Below are 27,500 nucleotides of genomic sequence, written 5' to 3'. Positions count from 1 at the left end.
GTTTCTGTCTGTCTCTTTGTGTATGTCTATCTGTGTGTGTCTCAGCTACAGCGTTGTCCCCAACCGTCCATGTCCCACATCAGTGTGTGTCTGTGTGTTGTGTGTGTGAAAAGGTGGGGAGGGGTGTTGTTGCCTCTGCGTCTGGCAACGCTATCTGTGTGTGTGTGTGTGTGTGTGTGTGTGTGTGTGTGTGTGTGGGTCTGTCTGTGTTTTTCTGTGGTCTGTGCATGTTCATTCTGTGTGTGTGTGTTGTATGTGTGTGTGTGTGTGTGTGTGTGTGTCTGTCTGTCTGTCTGTCTGTCTCTCTGTGTCTGTGCATGTCTATCTGTGTGTGTGTGTGAAAAACAGAGGAGGGGGGGGGTGTGGTGTGGCAGATTGTGTGTGTGTGTTTGTGGTGTGTCTGTGGTATCTGTTTTGTTTTTTTTTTTTTTTTTTTTTTGATTTTTTTCTCTGTCTGTCTGTCTGTCTGTCTGTCTGTCTGTCTATCTGTGTGTGTGTGTGTCTGGTGCAGCTGTCTCACCGTCCATGTCCTCTGTGTACCACATCTCCCAGCGACTCTGGATGTCCTGCAGCCACTCGGCCGCCCCCCCCGAGCCCCCCCCCGCCTCTCTCCGGACCAGCTCGCTCAGTCTCTGGATGCGCCGGATGTTCTTGACGGTCGGGTAGCGGCTGCCGTGCCGGATGACGGCGGTAAGGTGGACCGGGCTGCACCGCTCCGAGGGGGGGGGCTTCAACACTGACCTGTTGGAGATGGAGGATAGAGACTACTTTGAGGGGGGGGGTTGATTTTAAAACATCTGTGTGTCTTTATTTGACAGGACAGCTGAAGACATGAAAGGGGACAGAGAGAGGGGGGAATGTAACGCAGCAGACAGAGAGAGAGAGGGGGGAATGTAACGCAGCAGACATAGAGAGAGAGGGGGGAATGTAACGCAGACATAGAGAGAGGGGGGAATGCTGCTTAGCAGACATAGAGAGGGAGGGGGATGTAGCAGCAGACAGAGAGGGGGGGGGGGGGGGGGGGGGGGGGAGTGTCTTGTGAGCAGACAGGAGGGGGATGTATGCAGACAGAGAGAGGGGGTTTGTAGCAGACAGAGAGAGGGGGGGAATGTATGGGCAGACAGGAGGGGGGATCTTGCAGCAGACAGAGAGAGGGGGGAATGTAACACAGCAGACAGAGAGAGAGGGGGGAATGTAACGCACAGCAGAGAGAGAGGGGGAATGTAACACAGCAGACAGAGAGAGAGAGGAGGAATGTTGCCAGCAGACAGAGAGAGAGGGGGTGCTTGACAGACAGAGAGAGGGGGGAATGTAACGCAGCAGACAGAGAGAGAGAGGGGGGTGTGAGACAGGGAGGGGAATGTGGCAGACAGAGAGAGGAGATGTATGCAGCAGACATAGAGAGAGAGGGGGGAGGTGTTGGCAGACAGAGAGAGAGAGAGAGGGGGAAAAGCAGACAGAGAGAGAGGGGGAATGCTTGCTAGCAGACATAGAGAGGGAGAGAGGGGGGAATGTTATGCAGCAGACAGAGAGAGAGAGGGGGGAATGTCAGCAGAGACAATAGAGAGAGAGAGAGGGGGAATGTAGACGGACAGAGGGGGGGGATGCTTGGCAGCAGAGAGAGAGAGAGAGGGGGAATGACTTGCGAGCAGAGAGAGAGAGAGGGGGGAATGCTTGTAACAGACATGAGAGAGGGGGGAATGTAACGCAGCAGACAGAGAGAGAGAGGGGGGAATGTAACGCAGCAGACAGAGAGAGAGAGAGGGGGGAATGTAACGCAGCAGACAGAGAGAGGGGGGAATGTAATATTTCACCAGTAATATTATAGGTTACCTGTGAATATTAAATACTAAATGAATACACTATATTAGAGCTTATATTGTTATTAATACTACCATTGCACTGAACTGCCTTGCACTATATTTATATTTAAATCTTAAATCTCAGACTATACTGATATTGCATTATTCCCTGTCTTCAATTGTGTATTTTTTGTAAATTCTATTGTATTGTTATACTGTATACTTAACATTACTTATATTTCTTACTGTCTTCTCTGTTTTATTCTTCATATGTAAGTGAGTGTTGTACTCTGAGAGCAAAGGTTAACCAGAGTCAAATTCCTTGTTTGTTTACGCTAACCTGGCCAATAGAGCTGATTGGGATTCTTACACATTGACTCAATGGCCAATCCTCTTCTGCAGCAGCAGCCTTTGACCTTTAAGCCCAGGACAACAGGTTAAATTTGGATGATCCCATACAATGTGCATTGCAAGTACAACAAAAGATAGGCTCTCTACTAGCATTTGAAAAAAAATGTATATTTCAAAACCAGACTGAACATTGACATTTACCCTTCTGTAATTATCCTTCCTTTAATAGGAGTCTAAATAATTCATAATTTCTGCTTTTTTAACTCAAGAATTGGGTATAATTTCCTATAAATGAGTTACTGGACATGACCATGGATTCCAAAAATAAATGTAAAACTGGTAATAAGTTGGTGTTAATAAATGGTAGTGAAAAGGGGCGTTAAATGTAAAAAAAAAAGAAGAGCCAAAAACATTGAAAAAAAGAGACTAAAGTGTTGATAAAAGAGACAAAAACGTCAGAAAAAGTGTTGATTTTCAGGACGACAAGTACACGGTGGACAGGAAGACAACACGAGGGTTAAATTAAAGCTAGGACTTGCAACAACAACAAAAAACCTCCACACCTGTTTCCAACTTCCCTTTATCAATTATACCACACCCAAATTCAGTGGATCAGAAATATAACCAACATATGAGGAGTCCTAAAATAATAACTATTGTTCTTTAAATATAAACTAAAATGATAACACAGCCCAAGCTGTCTGGGTCTGGTAATAACCTAAACCTGGAGCCTTGTCTTCATCCATACATTGATTGATCGGTTGGACCTTGGTCTGTCTGTCTGTCTGTCTGTGTGTGTGTGTTTGTGTAATGTGTGTCTGGAATGTGTGTGTAATATGTGTGTATCTGTGTGTGTGTGTGTGTGTGTAATATGTGTGTGTGTGTCTGTGGGTGTCTGTAATGTGTGTGTCTGTAAAGTGTGTGTGTGTGTGTGTCTGAGTCTCTGTCTCTTTGTGTGTGTGTCTGAGTCTCTGTGTGTGTGTGTGTGTGTGTGTGTGTGTGTGTGTGTGTCTGTGTCTCTGTGTGTGTGTGTGTGTGTGTGTGTGGGGGGTGTGTCTGTGTCTCTGTGTGTGTGTGTGTGTGTGTGTGTGTGTGTGTGTGTGTGTGTGTGCTGTGTCTGTGTGTGTGTGTGTGTGTGTGTGTGTGTGTGTGTGTGTGTGTGTGTGTGTGTGTGTGTGTGTGTGTGTGGCGGTGTCTGTGTGTGTGTGTGTGTGTGTGTCTGTGTGTGTGTGTGTGTGTGTGTGTGTGTGTGTGTGTGTGTGTTACCTGTTAACGGAGAAGACGTCCCGCAGCAGCTGCGGGTTCACCTCCTCGTACCGGGTCTTGGTCCCGAAGAAAGCGGCGATGTGCGGGATGTCCGCGGCCGACAGAGAGGAGCAGGACAGCCGGGTCACAACCAGGCTGAGAGCCGCCACCAGCACGCTGGTTCTGCTCGGTAAACCGGGGAACATGTCGGCAGCTCTCGGAGCCCAACAGAACCGAGTCAACTTCTCTTCCGCCGTCTGTGTTTGCTTTGTTGATGTTCCGGGTTCATCTGCCGGTTACAGCTTTCTGTCGGTCCACAAAAAACATTCCCGGAGTTTGTTTTTCTTTAAAGACGTTAAAGCTTTCTGTTGTTCCACAAAAGACATTCCCGGAGTTATCATAAAAGTACAACTTATAATTACAAAATACGAAAATGAACAGACAAAGATAGTTGTTGTGGTATTTTAAGTGTATATGAGATTGTTATAACGCATCAGTTTGACTTCATTTAGCTTCAAAGGCCAGAAACACTCACGTCAAGTTAACGTTAAATAAATAAAAGCTTCCGGTTATTTGATCCAAAATAAAAGTCTAAAGAAAAAACATTTCCGGTCATTATTTTCACAATAGAAGTTTCAGAACCAAACGCTTCAATTCACCATTTCAAAACATTTTTTGTATTTTTTCAACAGTTTTAAATAATTTTAACAATATTTTACTAAAACTATCAGTTATATTTAAGAATTTGTATAGGATATGTATAAACTAATATGTTTCAGATTATTCATAAATAGGCCTATATGTATAAACCAACAGCTTATACGTGTCTTTTCCCGTTGGTTGTCCTGCAGATAACACAAACACACATATATATTGCTCGTATAAGAAACCAGCAGCAGATCTGTAGTTATTGTACCTCCATGTTTTCACCACCTGATGGACCTCTGACATATATAGAAATTGTAAGTCGCTTTGGATAAAAGGGTCAGCTAAAGTGATATGTTATTTAATGAACACTGCCAGTCGGAAAAACAACCTAACCACGGGCGGGGATTTTCCCTGGTGGCATGAATGCACCATTAGTGTGTGTGTGAGTGTGTCTGAAAATAATTTGAAAGAGCAAAGTTAAAATAATTTGAAAATATAAAATGACAATGAAAAAGATTACATTTAAAATTAAAAACTAACACTAAATTTAGTTTAAAAGGTTTTATTTAAAATTTTACTTTTTCAAAATCATTTTAACTTTGCTTTTTGACTTTTAATTATATTTATAATTGATATCATTGCATATTCTCTTTTGACTTTAAATTATGAATAAAAAGTATCCCCCATAGAAGACATCAGATCATCTTAATGCTCAGCTTCTTATTTATTGTCACCGTACAGCAGATAAAGATTCACAATAGAGTTTCAAACCTCCACCAAACATCAACTGGCTGTCCTGAAACCTAACCACCACAGACTGTAACAAGTAGGGTTGGGTATCGTTTGGGTTTTTTCCGATACTGGTGCTAAAACGATACTTTTAAAATGGTGCCGGTTCCTAAACGGTGCCTGAAACAAAATACTTTATATATATAATATATTTATAATGTAAATAATATCAAAAAAAAAAAAAAAAAAAAACGACCACAAAACAGTTCGCAACATTAAAGAACAGCTTGTTGCTGAGGCCATGTGATTGATTAATAATGTAATAACAATGACTTATTTCAGCAGTCAATTGCTGTTAAACAACTAAAAACAAGCACCAAATGAGAAAAGGGTAATTTACAATAACTTTGAATGCAGCATGAGGCTGGCGAGGAGAGTTTCAAGTAAATGCACCGTCTGTGTTGTTTTTCCGACAGCGGCAGACATACTATTACATCACGGGGTCGGGATCCTCTACAGGGAAATACAGTCACACTTTACACCGCTTAACGTAAGCTGTTAGCATTTTAACCATTGGGTTTAATCCAGCTACTAGCTAACGGTGACATAGCGTCCTGTACAGCGTTTCTTCTGGGAAAAAAATAAATAAATAAAAGAATCAGGCACCGAAATTTGTTGTTATTTGGTCTTGCTACTACCATTTACGTCGGAACCAGTGCCCTATTGGCACAGCGTTTCAGTACCCAACCCTAGTAACAAGATTTACAAACATCAGTTTAAAACCGGTTGTGAAATTAAATGCTTAATGAGAGAAAGAAATCAGAAGAGATGAGCTGATATTCTGCTGTACGTTGGTCCTGGAGAACTACAGCACAGGACGGATCTTCATGCTGATGGCCTTCAGGGAGTAGTCATCACCTTTCCAAGTGTCCCACTCCACCCCAACAGCAAAGAGAGTGCTGTCAAACCCCCAACGATAAACACCGTTTGGATTTGCTAAGAAACATCCGTTGTACCAGAACGCCCCCAAGAATGTTCTGGCACAGTGCCTTGCTACATCAGAGTCCTGTTCTTTATCGAAGGTGGAGAACTTCTGTCCATTGTGAACTTTCAGGGAGTCTCCTACAGAAACACAACAAGTGTATAATCAGATTATTATGATACAACTAACAAGGATATGTTTTTGGAGTGCATTTACTCCAGTAATACGACAGTCTACTTCTCTACCTACAGCAAGTATTACTAAATAATACAACTATTGAACTAACAACACTGGAGTGGTGACGTTTAATCAGTGTTGGGGAGGAACGGAATGTTACCTATTCAGAATACAAATGAGTAATTGTATTCAGTTACAATTTAAATATTTGGCATTTAGAATACAGTTATATTGTTAAAATCAATGGATTACATGAAGATACTTCTGTTTCACGAGTTTATGTATGACTGAGAGCCCATGGCCAAGTGGGCGTGAGAGAGAGCTGCGAGGTCTTCGCAAAACTATAGACCTATATCTAACCTTCCCTTTCTCTCCAAGATCCTTGCGAAGGTAGTTGCTAATCAGTTATGTAATTTTCTACATAGTAATAGTTTAATTGAGGACTTTCAATCAGGATTTAGAAAGCATCATAGCACAGACTGCACTGGTGAAAATTACTAACAACCTAACTGCTGAAGACAAAGGACTTATCTCCATACTTGTTTTACTAGATCTTAGTGCTGCATTTGACACTATTGGCCATACAATCCTGTTACAGAGACTGGAACACTTAGTTGGCATTAAAGGAATCGCTCTAAGCTGGTTTAAGTCCCATTTCTCTGATCGATCTCAATTTGTTCATGTTAATGATAAATCCTCCAAGTACGCTAAAGTTAGCCATGGCATTCCACAAGGCTCAGTGCTTGGACCAATTCTAGTCTACTTATATATGCTTCCTCTTGGTAATATTATTAGGAAACACTCAATTAACTTTCAGTTATGCGGATGACACCCAATTATACTGGTCAATCAAATCAGACAAAATCAGTCAGTTAGCTAAACTTAAAGCGTGCATTGACGATATCAAATCCTGGATAACCTACAATATCTAGAAGAACTCCCAGTACCTTATTGTCCCACTAGAGCACTGTGCTCCCAAAATGCAGAGTTACTTGTGGTACCTAGAGTCTCTAAAAGTAGAATGGGAGCCAGAGCCTTCAGTTACCAGGCTCCTCTCCTGTTGAACCAGCTCCCAATCTGGGTTCAGGGGGCAGAAACTGTCACCGCATTTAAGAATGAACGTAAAACTCTCCTCTTTGATAAAGCTTATAGTTAGGGAGGGAGGAGTTGCAGCGTCCGCCTAGCCCGGCCACCTGCTTCTCTTCATAGTCTTCAGATTGATAATATAACAAATTTCCAAAATAACGAAAGTTGTTCACATGACCAAAGCATATGAAAAAAGTACCTTTGTATTTCTTACAACGCCAACAAAGGAATGATATTTCACTTTTAAATTTTATTTAATTTCTCTGGGGGTATAATAAACCCTATGCATTATCTTAAATTATAAGAGCATTTATGTACTTTCCTGCAAATAAAAGACCAATCTTCTTGCTGTATTTCAATCTGAAGGTCTTGTTCCCACTTTTGTCTTAAATAGTCTGCATTTACCCTTGAGCTTGTAATAAAAACAGTATAAATCTTTGAGATAAGTTACTTAATTTTCTCCATATTGTTAATTATAAAATAATTTTTGATGGTTCAGGTTCTTGCAAAGAACCATGCTCCAAGTTGTCTACATGTCTTATTTGAAAATATCTAAACAAATGGGAAGAAGGAACTTCATACAGAATATTTTAGGTTTGGCTATTTTCCCACTTTTAACAGCTGAGTAAACAAAGAATCTGAAAAGGGAAAATTTGTCAATTCTTCCCTTTTTAACCAAGCAAAAAGATCTTTTGCATAAACATACCCCCTATAGTCTTTTTTCCTCTACAGCAAATTATAATATATATTGAACATTCAGGGAGACTTGGGCCTAACACATTCAGCCAGTTGGAACAAAAGAACACATCAGAATAGGCCTGTTTAGTAAGCAGCATTTGATGGCTGCATTCCTACACTAATAAAATGGAATTACATGTGAAAGCAATCCAAGTATTCAGAATAAGTTACTCAGATTGAGCAATGTAACGGAATACGTTACAAATTACATTTCTGGGCATGTATTCTGAATACATACGTTTTGAAAGTATCCTTCCAACACTGCGGTTAATGGCCATAATGGTATATACACAATTATAAAACAATAAATCTACAGATTGAGTCATCTATAACACGAACCAATGTCACACTCCACAACATTAATGGCTGAAATTCTGATCCTTAATGTGGAAACCTCACCTGCTCCTCCATCAGTGAATCCAGAAACATTCAGTCTGTATCCGTCACACTCAGTGTTAATGGAGAATGAGGAGTAAAGAGCGAACGCTTTGTTTCCTTCAAAGTCCTCCATGTCGACCAGCAGCTCGTACCTTTTCTTCTGAGTCAGGTGGTAGAGAGACTCCAGACCTGGAAACAAACAAACATTTAGAAACAGTTTCATGAAGACATGACTGTTAGTTTGGTTTCATTTCTCACCGAGCCAGTACTCTCCAGCAGCGATACCAAAGCCTGTCTTGTATTGATCCCAACCCCTGTAGAAGTTCACCGTGCCGTCCATCCTCCTCTGGAACACCTGGGGGGACAGGATGGGGGGTTAACTAGATAAACACACAAGATATGACAGCTCATGTTTCCAGACAAGGTTTTTACTGGAATGTGATTTATTGTGAAGGAACTACAGGAAGTGTTGACTTCAGTTAAAATACTCACCGTCCACCGTCCTTCTGAATCCATGTCACAGTACACCTACACACAAACACAGGTATTAGTTAATGTGGTCCTTTAACTAAAACTGTATCCAAATGTACTTAAATCAGTTCTACTACTTCACCCGCCCAACCAGAGTTACCACATAGGAGACAACATTATCTATATTTTTGTATTTTAAAAAAAATTTTTTTTTTTTAAAACAACAATGTTGCGTTCTGTGTGCTGTCTTTTTTTTTTTTTGGTACTGAAACATTTTAACTTGACTGGAAAGCGGTTTTCTTTGTTCTTTAATACAAATATTTCTGACAATGTGGCTATGCTTTCTATTTTATTTGATACAGGCTAACTTGGTTCAACAAGTGATACATTACAACATGGATTTATAGCTATTTCTTTTAACGGTTTTAATTTTAAAATCACTTTGTAGCAGATTAAGCTTGATTAAGCTCTGCCCCACTGTGCTGAGAGCCTATTTCCGCCCCTGTTGTTAGTCCTGTTCGGTTTAAGTACTTTAAACTAACTTTTTTCGGGGTAATTTCTTAATGTAAACATTAACCTGCTACATTATTTAAAAAAATAGCTGAGGGTTGCTTCTTGCTTTCACAATTTACAGAAAAAGTTCTCTGAGAATCTCTTTTATATCAAAGATGAACTGGTGTTGTGACTGAAATTCCCCTAACTTAACTGATATCACATCAGAAATGTCATTGAATCAAGACCTTGTGAATCAAATTGTGAAATCATAAGCGTTAGGATGCCCTAATCTGAAAGTCAACCTGCGTCCCAGAGAGGATGAAGTGTACCTGGACAGCAGACGTGGCTCCGATGGGATAGATGGTGTACACTCCACTGGGTCGGCTGTTGTCATTATTATAAATGTCACTGCAGTCCACCGGCAGAACGAGCTGCTGGCAGCTGGTCAACAGAGGGGCCAGCAGGACGAGGACGACTGAAACCAGCTGGAACAGAAGACATGTTCTTAATTTAGTTTATTCAGTTGATATCGCTCTCATGCACAGCTAGAATACTCTGTTAAGCAAGCTGAACACTTTTTGCTATCCCTGTCCAAAATTTGGGGCCACAAATGATTAAAATGTGTTTACAAACCATCAGATATATATATAGTTGTAAACTTGCCTTCATGGTCAGATTTCAGCAGAAGTGATTTGATGAAGATCCTGATGTCAGGTTGTCTCGGTGCTCTGATGTCTCTGGTGTCTCTCTCACACTTATTTATACTGTTAAGATTACAGTTTTTCTCAATTGCTAAAACACTAAACCCTATTGTCTGAACCAAATGCTCAGTTGCCTGAACCCACTGATTGAATCAATCACTCTTTTGGCAAAACCATAAGCACTCTTCACCTGTTTAGACACCACTTGCCAACACATTTTCATTGCGATGCACCTGTGCTGCATAATGGTGAGCACAGGTGACAAAAGTCAAACACAATTAAAGCACAGGTGTCACCACTTGAACACAACAACTCAAAATTGATCACACTTGTGGCTAATGATGTGAGGGAACATATAAGCCAGTTCAGAGAGCACTGGTTTGTGAGGCCCTACAACCCAGAGGAACATGTTTATTGCTCAATGGTTGCTATTCTACAGCTCAGGAGAGGAAACTGTGATTATCAGTTCAGCATTGTTTTTATTTCAGTTTTGTCTGATCTATGTCTTATATGTTGCTCCTAAAAATCACTAGGCGAAATAAGGTGAGACAGAGCAATATCAGCAGGAGTCATAGTTGAGACGTGCTGGAGATAACTTGCTCAGTCTTGTTAATGGCTCATTTTGTTCTCATTTTTGTCCGACCCATGTCTTATATGTTGCTCCTAAAATTCACTAGGAGAAATAGGTGAGACAGAGCAATATTTTTAGGAGTCATGGTTGAGACGTGATGGAGATAACTTGCTCAGTCTCGTTTTGTTATTCTTTGGAAAAGAAAATAAGCAGTACCAGAACTAATATTGAGCAATATATGAGTCATACATTTATATATCTATAAATAAATTTAAGAAAGTTAAATAAATCAAGGAAACTTTAAACAAATGGAGCCTCTGTTAAATGTTAAGAAGGATCTATCTCTGTAGTGATCCTTTCCATAATGTCAGACACTTTCAAAAACAGCACTTTCAGTTTACATTTACTGACGCTGAACATTTGCAGCAAGAACTTCTGAAAATCTGAACTCAACATCTGTCCACCTCTCTGGTGTGCCACTTTCAAGAATGTATATTGTCCATGTCTTTGCGGTCCTCATGCAGGATTTGGTAATCAAGGCTTTTTTGACCTTGGCCTTCTCCACAGGTGTCCATCCATCTAGAGTTCCACAGCGCATGATGTAGGCTGCAAGAATAAAATAAAGCACTAATTAAATTCCCCTTGCATACTGTAACCATGGTGTGGAAAATCCTGACTAAGTTGTTACCAGGGAAATAGTCAATGTCCAGTTTTTGACACACACACAAACACACACACACACACACACACACACACACACACACACACACACACACACACACACACACAACTGATTATATAACTGATCTCCAGTCAGTACCAAAACAAAATGCAGAAAATAAAAAGGAAAACATAGCTGCCTGTACCTCTTTGAAAATGTTTAGGTAACTCAAAGTTAAATGTAACAGCAACACACAACGCAGACTAAAGTGCAGTGAGTATAGCACTACCAGCCATAGTGATCCTGATTTCTCACCATTAGCAACTCCGGCTCCGATCCAGCTCCGGTCAGTGTACTTCATACTCACATCAAGTCTATCCATCTATCCGCTGCTAAACAGACGCTCTGTGTAGCTGTGAACCCAGGCTTGGTGACCGTACTAAGGAGCATCATGTCTTTGGCAATAAACTACGTTACTGTTACTGTAATGTCGTCGTTCCAATTTTAAAGTACATTCATACGCTTTCAAACATTTCGGCGAGTGATGTCTGGTGTTCGGCATTTTAGCCACACAGCTGTCATAGATGGATTTGGGTTTCTTTTAAGTGCTGATACAGGTTCATAGTCACACCCGTCGCTATGGGCGGGCCATAGGGGACCGGGCCCGCCCCCAAAAATGCTTGTGCCCCCCCACTTGAGGCACAGATCTCTTAAAAAATACAGTAATTTTATATTATCATAGTTGCTAATTTTGTGTTGCATTAATGTTGCATTCTTTATCATTAAAACATTAATATATAAAGAAACAATGGTGTGATTTTGTTTGATTGATGGGAATCTACACTGCAACAGCCTATCACGGCCTTACTAAAAAGAACGTTAGGCTACGTACGTGACGTTGCCTACGTCAGTGTAGCCGCTCAACAGTTACCGCGCATTTTTAAAAACTGGATGAGTTTTCGCTTACTCGCTTCAGATCATAGATAATATAGGAAGATGGATATCCGTAAGTGGTTGAAAAGCCCACCAACAGTCTCCTCTGCCACAATTGAAACGACACTGACGCCTGATGTTGGAGAAGGAGACCCTGGACGACAGTCTGAGCCAGATGCTAGCTCCGTGGAGCCCGACCCTGGGCCTGGCAGGTCAAGTGCAACCGCGACTGGGGCTGCATTTGGGCCACAACAACTGCCTGTTGAATCAGTGGGTGTGAGTGACCTCGGCACAGACAAACCCAAACAGGTTGTGTTGAGAAAATATCCAGTTAAAATGTTTGGTTCAAGAAAGCGATCATTTTCCTCTGGCTGGTATTTGAACAGGGACTGGCTTGAGTACTCGGTGGAAAAGGACTCCGCATTTTGTTATGCCTGCAGGAAATTCAAATCTGCATCATCGGACGCGACCTTCTCCATTAAGGGATTCAATGATTGGAAACATGCAATCGAAACAGGCAAGGGCTTAAATAAGCATGCAGCTTCAAAAGAACATTTAGCATGTGAAGCAATATGGAGAGATTCAAAAAAAAAAGCGATAGACGAGAAAAGAGATTTCAACTCTCTTAAATTCAGAGCAACTGGCTCGCAACAGATACTACATGTCAGCCGTAATTGATATGCTGGAGTTTTTAGTGGTGAATCAGTTGCCGTTACGTGGAGATAATTCTGGTTTTGCCAGTGTGCTAGATGAGAATAGCTCCATGGGGCTGTTTTTGTCTCTCTTTGAGTACACCATGCGCAAAGATCCCGAACTGACAAGGATTACAAAAACAATCCCACAGAATGCACGCTATACCAGCCCACAGATACAAAACGAGATTATCGAAATGATGAGCAAACTCGTGACAGAAGAGATAGTGAGACAAGTTGGCGATAGCTGGTATTCAATTAAAGTGGATGGCGCACGGGATCCTTTTAGGCCAAGAAAATATATCTGTAGTTGTGCGTTTTGTTGACGAAAACTATGGTGTGTGTGGCGCCTCTTGGTAATGGCCACATCTGAGAAAGGTGATGCAGAGGCTCTGACAGGTGTCATCATTGATGAGCTCACCAGCGCCGGACTCCGCACGGACAAAATCCTGAGTCAGGTTTATGATGGCGCATCACTCATGTCTGGCAGGCATGGTGGTGTGCAGAAATTGCTCCAAAACAAGCTGGATCGTAACATACCATATATTCACTGCTTTAACCACCAACTTCATCTGGTTGTGATTCATGCCATGTCCAGCGAAGCAGCTGTCGAGGTTTTTTTGGTGTATGCAACATGCTGTACAACTTCATCAGGAAGCCAACCGTGGCTATTCTGTACAAAGGGCATACCCTGAAACGTCTCTTGGACCAGAGATGGACTGGCCACTTGGCAACGGTCAAAGTTGTGGTGAAGAGTTTTCACGACATATCCACATTACTGACCGAGGTGGAAAACACCACGAGGCCTTGAGCCGGAGGTGCGTTGAGGCTCGCGGGCTGCTTCGTGCCATTAACGCGGCGCAGTTTTTTTAATTGCCCGTGCTTTATGAAACTGTTGTCACTTTTTGAGCCGCCTAACAGACTACTACAAGCCGAAGATATGGACTTGTTCCCGCGGTGACACTTGTGAACAGCGCTCTGACTGCGTGAAGACACTGCGCACAGAAAACGAGTTTTCTGCACTGTGGGATCTCTGCGCTCCTCCAGCATCGGCCACCGGAGGCTGTGCTGGTGAACCGACCCTGGTCCAAGCAAGAGAAGACGCACAATTAACAAGAACCTCCCGCGCAGATTGTTGAAGAAACAGTTGGTCAGCCACAAAGTGACATAGACGAAAAGACTGAGTTCCAGAGATTGTTTTACAGTGTTATCGATGCTGTGCAAGGAGAGATGAATGCGTGTTTTGGAGAGCGCAGTAGCGAGCTCATTGGCGCACTGGCTGCTTTGAACCCAGAGGCCGAGGATAATTTCCTGGACCCATCAAAGGTAACCCCTCTCCTGGTATTAGCTGGAACTGATGTGGTTGAATCTGAATATACTGTGGCTCGTGAGTTCCTGGTGAAGAAAATGACTGACACCCCGGTTTCCCCCGAAGATGGAAAATGGACAATAGCCAACATCCTCAGCACATTCAACTGTGCACTCCAGGCTATGCCAACTGTTCTCACAGCCTACACCCTTGCCCTAACTTTAGGAGCTTCCACAGCAATGTGTGAAAACTCATTTTCCACGCTCAAAAGCGTCTTCTCAGAGCATCGGCGCAGTATGCTACACAAACGCAAGGCCCAGCTGATTCAGCTTGCTTTTGAAAAGGACCTCACTCACAAGTTTAAGTCCGAGTGGAAGGACACTTTGATGAGGAGGTTCTGCTCGGAGAAACGCCGCCTCCCGCTGTACTGACAGGAGGGACTGGAGAGAGGACAGCGCTGCCTCCACTCAAAGTACCGGTAGGTTCAAAGTCTCTGTGCGTGTGTGTGTGTGTGTGTGTGTGTGTGTGTGTGTGTGTGTGTGTGTGTGTGTGTGTGTGTGTGTGTGTGTGTGTGTGTGTGTGTGTGTGTGTGTGTGTGTGTGCGTGCGTGTCTCATGGCAATGCATATCCCTCTGTTGATTGCTTTAAAATGCAATGTTTGAGAGATGCTACTGGTGTTACATTTAATATGTTGTATAGTCAAGTGTTTTATGCATATTCATAAAATTGCTTCTATGTAATGTGGTGTAGGCTATAGGCTATCTGGTCATATTGCTGTTGGTTATGTTTAACGTGATGATTACGTGCTGCGCGAATAGATATGATTATTATAAGTATACGTACTGTAGGCTAATAATAAGTGTGCCCTCCCATGCATTTCATATGCCCCCCTTAAGACTGATGTCTGGCGACGGGTCTGTTCATAGTGTTACCCTGTGAGGTAGCAACGTTAGCAAGACAGGTTTTGAACAATACCTGAAGCTGCGCATCATCATCTTTTTTGAAACCAAAATAGTCCCACACAAGTCAAGTGACCAAATCACAGTCTTTGCAATTAGGAAGTCGCGTTTTAACATATTCTTTATTTATTATTGCAAATGCCATTAATCGTTCAGCCTCAGAAAGTACCCATGACTGAAACATTGACAAACTATTTAGAGGTGAAAGGTGTGTGTGGGAATTTTCTCTTTTTGAATGGATATTTGGGGGATGTAATTCCCTGCACCACAAAGGACACCAAGCAAATGGTGGCTATTCAATTATTAAATTAATCGGCAACTAGTGCGTGTGGATGTTGTAAAACAAAACATGAAAAAGTCCAATGATTTCAAAATAATAACTAGGTTCAAAGGATTTACTATTCTGCAAATCAAGTAGCTTTTTAACTTGTATTTATAATTAATTTAGGCTTTCAGTGTTGTGGTTTTGGTGTTTTGTCTTATTTTGGTAGTCTGTTTTCTGTGTTGTCTTTTGCTCTGTTTCCTGTTTTATTTTGAAGTCTCTGGTTTTCTGTCTTGTCTTGTCTATTTTACTTCCTGTCTTGTGTTTTCCCTCCTTTTTTGATTGCTCTGCCCTGCCTAATGTGATTCACCTGTTTCCCAGCCCTTGTGTCACCTGTCTTGTGTTATCCCATTACCCTCTGTATTTAGTCTTAGTGTTCCCCTTGTCCAGTGTCAGATCATTTTGTGTGTGTCTTGTCGCCAGTTTGGGGTCTTGTGTGTTTGCTCATACCTGTCGTGTCTCCCAGAGTCAGTTTGTGTCCGGTTCTTTGCTCCTTGGATTTCCTTTGTTCTCTAGATTCTGTTTTTTATTCTGCTCTTGTTTTTTGGATTTCCTGTTTTGGTTTTTTCTACTCTCTGGATTAGTTTTTTTGCCTGCCGCTTTCAGGACTCCCTTTTGTTTATTTGTACTTTGTTTTATGGACTAATAAATCTTCCACTTCAAATGTTGCCTGCCTGCCTGCTCTCTGCTTTTGGGTCCTCAACTTCCTGGAAACAGGTAGTGTGGCCAGCGTGGTAGTCAGTCCATTATGGCCCTAATCCTAGAAACGAAGTATATTGTTAGATTATTATCATAATATCATCCAAAATAAATTAAAATTAAATATTTATTTAAAAAAATATTACATTAAAAAGATGTGCAGTAATATGATAATGATTCAATTACCATCCTGGTCATCTTTGGATGAGCCGGGGTCTGGTTCATACTTCATCTCATCTTCTTCGGGGTTTTTTTTTTACAATTTTCCCCTTGGCAATCCGTTCTGTGAAATACACAAAAGTAATGTAAATAAAAATGTAAATGCAGTTCTAGGTTACTCCTGTCTCAGAATGTTTGCACTGACACCCTTTGTGACACAGTGCTAAATTTAACCATTTTACAACACTCAAGAATTGATAAACATGTTAAAATATACTTGAAAAATACGAAATTAAGACACCAAGCACTTAAGGAACAACTAAGAAAAATTCATGCTGTGACTTGATATCAATACGTTTGACAATTGATTTTACAGTTAGATCTGCATTTTTAACTTCATGGGGAAAAGAGAGCATTTACTTGGGTTAGCTTTTATCTAATACTGCATTTTATTAACATACAAAGTCTGCAAAGGGGCAACCCTCATGTAACTTACCCATATTCACCTATTTAATAATGACAATGTCATTTTCTCCCTACCAAAGTAGAACTTTGGAACACAATTTATCCCCACGACAACCTGTATAGTCTAGTTAGGTTTAGCTAGGAGCTGTCTTATAATCTGATTGTGTTATCTAGCTAATTCGGACAAGGTTGCAGGCTTCCCCGCGGCTTCCAAATAGTTAGCTAGCGTTAACATTTACAAGTGCATAGGCATGTGGTCTAATGCTAACGTTAGCTAACCTTTGTAACGTTAGCTATGTGTCTTTGGCTGAGGTCGCGGGTTTCCCCATGGTTTTTTAAGAGGTTCATAGCTACTTATTAGTTAGCTAATGTTAACATTCTCATGTTCATAGCCACGTAGTCTAGCTAGGTTTAAGGCTAACGTTAGTTAACCTTAGTACCGGTATGTGCAGGGTGACAAGACGTCCCGGTTTGACCTTTTGGGGACATTTTTGAGAGCTCTTTTCTAGTTTTCTGTTCCTCTGGGTGAGTGCAGCATGAGATGCACGAATGAGACTAGGATGTGAATAGATTGAGTTTATAAAGCGAGCTTTCTGATATCTCTGCCTGAGATCAAAAAGAGCCACACAACTTGAGAAAATCTGAGACTTATTTCAGAGCTTGATGAGATCTATTTTGAAACTCAAAATGAGACTAATTTGAGATTTTGTGATGCTTTTTCTCAGGAGAAAAACATGATAAACAGGAGAAATAAGCCATAATCTCGTTTTGGTCTCACACATACCTCATTGTTGTCTAGGAGAAATGTATGAGACATTTTTGAGAGCTCTTTTCTAGTTTTCTTTTCCTCTGGGAATGGATAGAAATCTGAGAGGAAGAGTTTGTGTGAGAGGAGGTCGAGGTGGTCAACGAAGACAAAGAACAGTAATATCTGATGAAATCAGAGCTACTGTGATTGACCATGTTCTTGTCCATGGTATGAGCATGAGGGGGGCTGGACAAAGGGTACAACCAAACATCAGTAGATTAACTGTGTCCACCATAATCCGAAGATTTAGAGAAGAGAACCGGTAATTACCTTTTTTTGACATTCTAGTACAGTATGTAAATGTTGACAGCAATTACTGTATGACATACTATATACTGTACCACAGTATACTGTAAGTAAATATATTTTTCAGTACATCACTGTACCAGTGTAATGTAGTATTGTAATGGAGGGTTGGTCTAACTTTTTTTAGGCCTAGTATTCCATGTATATTTGTTATATTTGTTCTCTTTTTGTAGAATTGAAAAACAACCACATGATGGTGGGAGGACAGGTATGTTCTCCCCACACCAAGAGACCCTTATTGTTGAAATGGTCCGTGAGAACAATGCCATTAAACTGAGTGAAATTCAGCAGAAGATCATTGAGGACCATGTAAATTTTGAGGGTATCAACAGTGTCAGCCTCTCTACTGTTGATCGTGTCCTCAAGCGCAAGAGACTGCGCATTAAACAGCTATACAGAGTGCCCTTTGATCGCAGCTCAGACAGAGTCAAAGAGCAAAGATTCCAGTATGTACAGGTTGGCATATATCCAGACACATTCAATGTTGATTACTCTAAGTAGCGATTTACTTTAGTGGCCTAAATCACTTTTTCCGTATCACTTACAAAACTAGATCTATTTCTACAGAGGGTTTTTCAACTGGATGCAATGGAAAGACCCCATGAATACATCTACATGGATGAAGCTGGGTTTAATCTCACCAAGAGGAGAAGGAGAGGCCGTAATGTGATTGGCCATCGGGCCATTGTTGGTGTTCCTGGGCAGCTTGGTGGCAATGTCACATTATGTGCTGCCATCAGCAATCATGGGGTTATCCACCATCATGCCAACCTGGGGCCCGACAACACTCACCAGCTCCTCATTTTCCTCAATCCCATGCAAGATGCTCTGTTAGGGCCGCAGGATGAGCATCCCATCTATGTTGTTGTGGCCTGACCCAGTACGGAGACATGATGCTGTGGCTGAGTAATGCACTTATTTAGCCTAAAGTGAACAATAAACATTTATTTCTCCAGCTTCATGTCCTGAGCATTGTTTTCAATTTTTCTACGTAGTGTTTGGTGACTGTTCAATAGTGTTTTTAATTTTGATTGACTCGGGGCACGATTTGACAACATAGTTCAGTTTTGAGCACAGATTGAACTGTTTTGAGGTTAAAGTTTGGTTTTGCAAGAAGAGTCTGAGGTTTCGTGAATGTAGCTTGAAAATTGGGTTTTGTGTTCACAGTTTGGAGAAAAGGAGAGCAGCTTTCAAGAAATGTGTCTTAGCAATCGAGAAACTGTAATAAGTTACTAAACAGAAATGGAGCAGCGACCCCCTACTTCAAATACTTTATACAAGGAAGATGCATATTAAAGTGGTTCTACAATAACGTGTAGGGTGGCCTAAGGCCTTAATAAATACCTTTTTTATGTTTGTGGGTCTGTGTGTGTGGTAAATATACGCATTGTTTTCTTGAGAGAGAGAGAGAGAGAGATATGGAGGGAGAGAGAGATGGAAGGAGAGAGAGACAAATGGAGGAAGGGGGAGAGAGAGACAGAGAGAGAGATGAAGGGAGAGAGAGATTGAGGGAGAGATAGAGAGACAAAGAGAGAAAGATGGAGGGAGAGAGAGAGAGACAGAGATGAAAACACCCTAGATACAGAAATAACACTAATAGAAATACAGAGCCAAGTGAAGGCTCTGAAGGCTGGACAGACTTATGGAGAGGACAGCATCTGCCCTGAGATGCTAAAGCACAGTAGCCCTACACTGCAGGCAACCCTCCACAAGCTGTTCAACCTGGTTCTGGAGTTTGGTTATTTTCCTGAGATCTGGAACCATGGACTCATCACCCCTATATTCAAAAAGGGCGACAGATTGGACCCTAACAATTACAGAGGCATTTGTGTGAACAGTAGTCTGGGGAAGGCTTTCTGCAGTATTATTAATGCCAGAATACTGTCCTTAAGCACAATGTCCTAAGTAAAAATCAAATTGGCTTTTTACCGAAATATCATACGTCAGACCACATTAACACTCTGCACACCCTTATTAAAAACTACACCAAAATTAGAAAATATTTGCATGTTTTATAGACTTTAAAAAAGCATTTGGCTCAATATGGCACAATGGACTTTTTTTATAAACTTATTGAAAGCGGTATAGGGGGTAAAGTCTATGACACTATAAAATCACTGTACACAGAAAATAAATGTGCAGTAAAAATTGGCTCCAAAAGAACAGAATTCTTTAAACAAGGGCGTGGAGTGAGACAGGGATGCAGTTTGAGTCTAAGACTGTTACTGCACATTTACAACAATGAACCAGCAGCGATGTTGGAACAATCTGCAGTCCCAGGTCTCACACTTCATGATACCAACATCAAGTTCCTGCTCTATGCCGATGATCTGGTTCTGTTGTCCCCCACAGAAGAGGGTTTACAACAGAGCCTGTCCGACCTAGAGCAGTACTGTCAGAAATGGGCACTGACAGTCAATCTGAAAGAGACCAGTGTTATGGTATTTCAGAGGAGAGCCAGATCTCGGGGAAATAGACAGAGTTACAACTTCACTCTGGGCAACACCAGACTAGAACTAAAGGGTTCATATAATTACTTAGTGGTTGACATTAGTGCATCAGGGAGTTTCAACCTGGCCATAAATTCACTATGTAATAAAGCTCTGAGAGCTTTGTATGCAATCAAATGCAAATTTGGAAAAACAAATATCCTCGCAAGAATTTGGCTAAAATCTACAATTTTCTGATAACACCAATAATGCTTTATGGAAGCAAAGTTTGGGGCCCAATTTTGAAACCAGAATTTAAAAACTGGGATAAAAGTCCCACTGAAAAATTACAATTGGAATTCTGTAAAATGATTGTAAAAGTTCGCCCAAACACCCCAAACAATGCATGCAGAGCAAAAAAGGTCAATTACATTTTGGCAGCATTTAAATCAAGCTGATAAAAATTCCATTGCATACAAAGCCCCCTGGACCAGCTGGCTCGGAGGTACACTGAGCTAAACACGGTCAGTAGTAAACAGACAGGTAGAGAGAGAGACAGGTACACTGAGCCTCAGAGCCGGCACAGACACAATCCTCAGTCTTCAATCAAAAGATTTGAAACTAAATTAAAAGAAGAGTATACAGAACAATGGCAAAATGAAAATAAAATACAACACAAACTCCTCTGTTATCAATCCCTGAACAGAGATATCCAACTGGCCGAATATCTCAAAACAAAAAAATAAAAATTTTAACAAAATACAGAATCAGTGACCATGAGCTGAAAATTGAAAGAGGTCGACATTTAAAAGTGTGGAGACCAAGAGAGGAACCAGTCTGTATATACTACCACCAGGATATCGAAACAGAATTACATTTCCTACGTACATCTCCCAAATATGAAGACTTAAGAACCAAATATTTCCAAAAATTTGAAAAACATATACCAGGCTTCACTACCTACACTAAGGACAAAAAGCTTCCTTTTTTATTAGGGGAAGATAAAAACACGGCATTGTTTCCACTACAAAGCACTACAATACCAAGAGAGAAACATAGAGAAAAGTCCCCTCAGTCAGCTAGCCCTGTCCCTCAGCTCCCTCACCTCACAGCCCCCAGAGCCTCAGGACACCCCCCTCAGCTCCCTCACCTCACAGCCCCCAGAGCCTCAGGACATCCCCGAAACCATCCAGACAAACCAAATCATCTGCAGACAAAAACAGAAATACATGACCTATTGGAAAGACACTACTAAACGTCAAAGCAAAATGGATTGTTACCTAGCCCTAAACTGAGAATATACAGTAACTGACTACTTGAGCACCATACGTGACCACAGACTCAGAAAGACTCTGAGCAGGTCCAGGCAGAGGGGACACAGTCTGGGACCAGGACCACAGACTCAGAAAGACTCTGAGCAGGTCCAGGCTGAGTGCACACAGTCTGGGACCAGGACCACAGTCTCAGAAAGACTCTGAGCAGGTCCATGCTGAGGGGACACAGTCTTGGACCAGGACCACAGACTCAGAAAGACTCTGAGCAGGTCCAGGCTGAGGGGACACAGTCTGGCTGTGGAAACCGGCCGCCACAGACAGACCTGGCTGCCTCCAGAAGACAGGCTGGGTCAGCTCTGTCCACAGAGACAGGTGGAGACAGAGCAACACTTCCTGCTTCAATGTAGCACATATACTGACATCACAACTCAGTTCTTTACCAAAATTAAATGTAAACTCCAGATTTTGATACACTTACCACCCAGACAAAAATGCAACATCTACTTGGAGAAAATAGTGTGAGCGCTGTAGAAGCAGCAAGATATGTGAGTGATGTCACAGCCTTAGAGACAAGCAGCACAACACCACCTAATATCTGGAGTTCATCTCCCCTCAGTTTACTCTTTTTACTTAGTTTTGAATTTGAATTTGAATTTGAGAGAGATGGAGGGACAGAGAGAAAGATGAGGGAGAGAGAGAGATGGAGGAAGAGAGAGAGAGAGACATAAATGGAAGTTTTAGTTATTCACATTTACAGGTCATGTTCTTTTACTCGAATTCAACATCTATTTTTAATATTAACTTAGTTTAAAATAGGTTGTAAAACTGTACTGTTTATAATGTTTTTTCCAGTTTTTTTGCAGGAAAGTTATTAACTTTGTTAGTTAAAGCAAGCAGAGAGTGCAAAACAATTAATTTTCTTTAAAAAAAAATTTAAATGTTTAATGGTTATTCACATTTACAGGTTTTTCACATTCTTTGAGGTAGATTTACAGTCTAATCTCTATTTTTGTGAAATCTGTGAAATGTTTGTTTTTTACAGAAAGCAAGCAGAGAGTTCAGACCTGGCGAGAGGCTCGGAGAACTGGATACTGACCCAGAAGCGTCTGCCTGCTGTTATTGGTCGGCTGGCTGGATGGTTGCTGGATGTGATGGCGGTCTCTGAGGACAGTCTGCAGGTTGTTGAGTCTCGGAGGAAGCCCCTGATCTCTGAGCCCGACAGGACAGAAGCAGTCTGAATAGACACAGAATAGAGAAGGGGAACCGCCCTGTCCTCCCACTAACCTGATGAAGACATGATGAAGACATCAGGTTAGTGGGAGGACAGGGCGGTTCCCCTTCTCTATTCTTCCCCTTGGGCCTGTACTCCTCTTTGCAGAAATCTCCTAAATTTAATAATAATGTTGGTAATTTTCCAGTTTATGAACAGCTGTCTTTTAAACAGAATAAGCACTACATACTACTCTCTCCTGTTGTCTCTCTAAATCCTACGGTCTACTGTTGTCTCTCTACATACTACTCTCTACTGTTGTCTCTCTTCATACTACTTTCTACTGTTGTCTCTCTTCATACTACTTTCTACTGTTGTCTCTGTACATACTACTCTCTACTGTTGTCTCTCTACATACTACACTCTACTGCTGTCTCTCTACATACTACTCTCTACTGCTGTCTCTCTTCATACTACTCTCTACTGTTGTCTCTCTACATACTACTCTCTACTGTTGTCTCTAAATACTACTCTCTACTGCTGTCTCTCTACATACTACTCTCTACTGTTGTCTCTCTACATACTACGGTCTACTGTTGTCTCTCTAAATACTACGGTCTACTGTTGTCTCTCTAAATACTACTCTCTACTGCTGTCTCTCTACATACTACTCTCTACTGCTGTCTCTCTAAATACTACGGTCTACTGTTGTCTCTCTAAATACTACTCTCTAATGTTGTCTCTGTACATACTACTCTCTACTGCTGTCTCTCTACATACTACTCTCTACTGTTGTCTCTCTACATACTACTCTCTACTGCTGTCTCTCTACATACTACTCTCTACTGTTGTCTCTGTACATACTACTCTCTACTGCTGTCTCTCTTACATACTCACTCTCACTGCTGTCTCTCTACATACTCACTCTCTACTGTTGTCTCTGTACATACTACTCTCTACTGGTTCTCTACATACTCACTCTACTGCTGTCTCTTACATACTACTCTCTACTGTTGTCTCTCTAAATACTACGGCCTACTGTTGTCTCTACATACTCACTCTCTACTGTTGTCTCTCTAAATACTACGGTCTACTATTGTGTCTCTACATACTACGCTCTACTGTTGTCTCTCTAAATACTACTCTCTACTGCTGTCTCTACATACTCACTCTCCTGTTGTCTCTCTACATACTCACCTACTGTTGTCTCTTAAATACTACGGTCTACTGCTGTCTCTACATACTACTCTCCTGTTGTCTCTACATACCATACGTCCTACTGTTGTCTCTCTACATACTACTCTCTCACTGTTGTCTCTCTACATACTACTCTCTACTGTTGTCTCTCTACATACTATCTCTACTGTTGTCTCTCTACATACTACGTCTACTGTTGTCTCTCTACATACTACGGTCTACTGTTGTCTTTCTACATACTACTCTCTACTGTTGTCTCTCTACATACTACGGTCTACTGCTGTCTCTCCTTACATACTACTCTCTACTGCTGTCTCTCTACATACTACTCTCTACTGCTGTTCTCTCTACATACCACTCTACTGTTGTCTCTCTACATACTACTCTCACTGCTGTCTCTACACGCAACACTCTCTACTGCTGTCTCTGTCTACATACTACTCTCTGCTGTCTCTTACATACTACTCTCTACTGTTTTGTCTCTCTACATACTACTCTCTACTGCTGTCTCTCTACATACTACTTTTCCTCTCACAGCTTGTCTCTACATACCTACTCTCTACTGTTGTCTCTACATACTACTCTCTACTGCTGCTTCTCTCTACATACTACGTCTACTGCTGTCTCTCTACATGCCTTCACGGTCAACTGCCTGTCTCTCTTAATACTAAGTCATCTTACCGCACCGCGGTGAAGCTTTACTGCTCTCGCCGTGAAGGCTCCATGCAGGCAGGCTAAAGGGAGTTTTGTGTACATGTATCTGTAACTTAGAGACACGGTGACCAAGCTTGTTTTGGATTTTGGCATTTTGGTACTTTCTGCTCATGTGTTTTCATAAGTTGCTCAAACTGCTGAAAATACTCGCGCTCACTGGTTTTGTGGCCAGGCAGCTTCAGCAGTCTTTTTGAGAGTTCTCCTACGCAGCGACCCCTCTGTCTCAGCTTTCAGCTTATTGTTTGGTTGCCCCATTGGGAGTTCTCTTTATAGAAGTTACCGACGTAAACAATAACATTACCACAGCTGGATGGAAAAGGATCATTCGTGCTGTTGTGTTTGGGATTGCTTGTAATGCGACAAACTGGGCGCAGCAGCATGCTTGCCTCATGAAAGCTCTTTATTATCTGCACAGCCTTGTCAAGCACATGCAGAGGCCTCGTTCGCTCTCGCCAAACCCCTCCCCACTTCCTGGGCTTCCGTTTAAGGAGCTTCTGGGTGTCGCTTACAATCAGGTTTACACAATTGTCATTCAAGGCAGCGTCTTTCTTGCTGGAGAACTCAGCTCCTGTCAGAGTCTCTCCTAGCTGCTCTCAATCTTCTCTTGATCATCCAGTGCTTTTTTGCTAGGGAATCCATACCCTCCTACCTAACCTGTTGGCACACCAACCCAATAGGAAGGTCAGCACTGCAACACTAAGGTGGTAAAATTATTAAGCCTTATATTTTTCAATGTCGTGTACACACAGAGTTGTTTAATTCATTTTACTGGTAGGTATTTACGTCTATTGCTTTGTAAAGGGTGGTGGAGGATGGATGTATTTCTACAGGGGAGTATAGAGCATTGGTATGCTTGCCACTCCGTCAAATGCCGCTCAGACTACTGTGGGGAGTCACTGATGGAGTTAAAGAAGGCCCGATGCACGGCACAATCAATCCGAAGAACACTTACCGGTGATTGGATTGAGAGCAAGTGAAGCCAACGTGCGTAGATCTAGATACAGTGATGATAGTAAATGCGTATGTCTCGTTTGACTGGAGGAGTTTGAGTAGAGTTATTTCAGTTGATAAGGTAAAGGTATTGCTAAGCGATGCACCCGGAGCTACTGAGTCAGTATATGCTGTGTTGGATTCCGAAAGAGCTGCTAACGCACTGTTTGATTTGTTTGTTGCTAGCTTAGTTCAGCTAGCAAAAACTATCAGATGACTGTTACCGCGGTGCTTAACAACTCGGTAAGAGGTTGCAACACTAATCTATATCGACGCGTTCACTTACAGGATTGCTTCGGTGTTATTTTTCAAGAAATTCTGCGGTTATCCCTCATTTTAGGCGGATGTCCGTCCTCATCACCTCCTGCTGATGTTAACTATGGTTGACTGCTCCTCAACGATCTCTGCAGGTAAATCCAGACAGCTAAAGCTAGAGCTAATCTGTCAATCTTAGTTTTTTCTGTAGCTGCAAAGAAGACTAAAAACTACGCTGAGCGTACCGTTCCACCAAACAAAGTTCCAACTTCCACGGGCTATTGCGCCAGGAGGGCGGTGCATTATTTCGATCTGGCTAGCACCCGTGATTAGTTAGCTTACTAGGTTTGGTTTAAAGAAGTGCCAATAAGACCAGAGCAGCGTTTTTCTCTGATCCACAGCGGCATTCCCTTGCGTGCTCGCTGAGAAGGGTAAGACCCTGCCTTATTCAATACTACCCACGAGAGATTACGTGTGCTTTACACTGGCGAAAAAATTATCAACATTTCTTAAATCCACCCATTAAGTTAGGTATCGACGTAGAGTTCACAGCTTAGGCAGCACCCACCTGAATGCCAAGATGCTTTGTTTACCTTGCTGTATTGTCGTGGGAGAGCAGCAGCAGACATGAGTGTAATAGTGAACTGAAATTAGTTTTAATTTATATGGACTCTGGAGCCAAATTAAGGTGTACCAGAGTGTTGCCATACAGTGGTTCCGACTTACCCATGACTATAATGGAGAATTTTTCGTACCACGTCAAAAGAGGTAAAAGCAGTTTCCTGACTCTGATTGGTGGAGCTTACTTACCATGGAAATGTTTACGAACCTGCAAACAGCTACAGCTGGCTACTACCACTTTAATAGTCACCCGTCACCTTTTGGCTGACTAAACTCAACTAGCGGGCTACTGTCGACCGAGCATGGCTGACGAAAGACCTCTGCAGCTGGCGTGTTGCCCTGTTCGATGATGGATATCATACGAGGAGAATTGGTGGCATGGCGAAATTTACATTTTAATATGTATGAACCAGTTAAGTGAATATCGTTGAGTTTCAAAGTTGTACTTCTGCCAATCTGCCCAGGTAACATTTTATCACAGTTAGATTGCAATGCATGAAGAGTATTAAGTAAGGACAATCTGAAAAGTGTTTTAAAAGGAAAAAGCAACTCCATGTATCCTTGGAAACACTTGTGCCAAGGCGGATGAATGGGTTGACCAGGACTATAAGTTCAGTCAGGACCAGTTTACGGGGTACTTCCCTATTCCAACTGTAATCTATTCTTGGTATGTTTCCATTACACTTTCACCTTGACCGTCTCTGCCAAGCTACGTAATAAGTTGTGACACACACACACACACACACACACACACACACACACACACACACAGATAGACATGCACAGACACAGAGAGACAGACAGACACACACACACTCACACACACACACTCACACACACACAGACCCACACTGATGTGGAGGACATGGACGGTGAGACAACTGCACTAGACACGCACACACACAGATAGACATACACAAAGAGACAGACAGAAACACACACTCACACACACACAGATGTTGTACACCGAGGACATGGCCGGTCAGCAAACTGCACATGTTCCTTTATTAATCTAATAAAATCTGAGCGTGAATAAAGTGCCTAACTCTCTGTCTGTGTCCCTGGTCCCAGGTCAGCTGGTGATGAAGGGCAGGGATGACTCCTGGCGGCTGGCTACCCGGCC

At 41.9% G+C, this 27,500-nt stretch overlaps 2 protein-coding genes, 1 long non-coding RNA gene and 1 pseudogene across 4 annotated transcripts in view; 1 reads left to right on the top strand and 3 right to left on the bottom strand.

Moving 5' to 3' along the window:
- Window positions 1-3,861, bottom strand: part of LOC120551432 — a 10,633-nt pseudogene extending 6,772 nt beyond the window's left edge.
- Window positions 3,862-5,037: 1,176 nt separating this feature from the next.
- The window catches only part of LOC120551414 (microfibril-associated glycoprotein 4-like), a 45,467-nt gene continuing 23,004 nt past the window's right edge, over window positions 5,038-27,500 (bottom strand). Inside the window, exons 1-6 of one of the 2 annotated variants that reach the window (XM_039788844.1) lie at window positions 9,766-9,973; window positions 9,432-9,587; window positions 8,629-8,664; window positions 8,395-8,491; window positions 8,158-8,325; window positions 5,038-5,897 (exon numbers count right to left, since the gene is read on the bottom strand). In XM_039788844.1, the coding sequence (XP_039644778.1) occupies window positions 5,641-5,897; window positions 8,158-8,325; window positions 8,395-8,491; window positions 8,629-8,664; window positions 9,432-9,587; window positions 9,766-9,771 (720 nt within the window). In that variant the 5' untranslated portion in view covers window positions 9,772-9,973 and the 3' untranslated portion in view covers window positions 5,038-5,640. Of the gene's footprint in view, window positions 5,898-8,157; window positions 8,326-8,394; window positions 8,492-8,628; window positions 8,665-9,431; window positions 9,588-9,765; window positions 9,974-27,500 lie in introns of those variants that run through there. The other variant, XM_039788845.1, reaches the window with a different exon arrangement.
- On the bottom strand, window positions 10,764-22,618 carry LOC120551440. Its single transcript, XR_005637877.1, has 4 exons — window positions 22,487-22,618; window positions 16,136-16,232; window positions 15,701-16,010; window positions 10,764-10,980 (listed from the first exon to the last, which is right to left on the bottom strand). It is a non-coding gene; the product is annotated as an uncharacterized LOC120551440 (long non-coding RNA).
- The window catches only part of LOC120550963 (multiple inositol polyphosphate phosphatase 1-like), an 8,094-nt gene continuing 7,836 nt past the window's right edge, over window positions 27,243-27,500 (top strand). The window contains exons 1-2 of the mRNA XM_039787977.1: window positions 27,243-27,249; window positions 27,449-27,500. The exon at window positions 27,449-27,500 is cut by the window's right edge and continues 161 nt beyond it. Coding sequence (XP_039643911.1) covers window positions 27,243-27,249; window positions 27,449-27,500 — 59 coding nt within the window. The remainder of the gene's footprint in view (window positions 27,250-27,448) is intronic.

This window comes from Perca fluviatilis, chromosome 21, assembly GCF_010015445.1.
Source record: "Perca fluviatilis chromosome 21, GENO_Pfluv_1.0, whole genome shotgun sequence".
Lineage (NCBI taxonomy): Eukaryota > Metazoa > Chordata > Actinopteri > Perciformes > Percidae > Perca > Perca fluviatilis.
The sequence above is the reverse complement of the archived record's forward strand: the minus strand, read 5'-3'. Positions and strand labels throughout refer to the sequence as shown.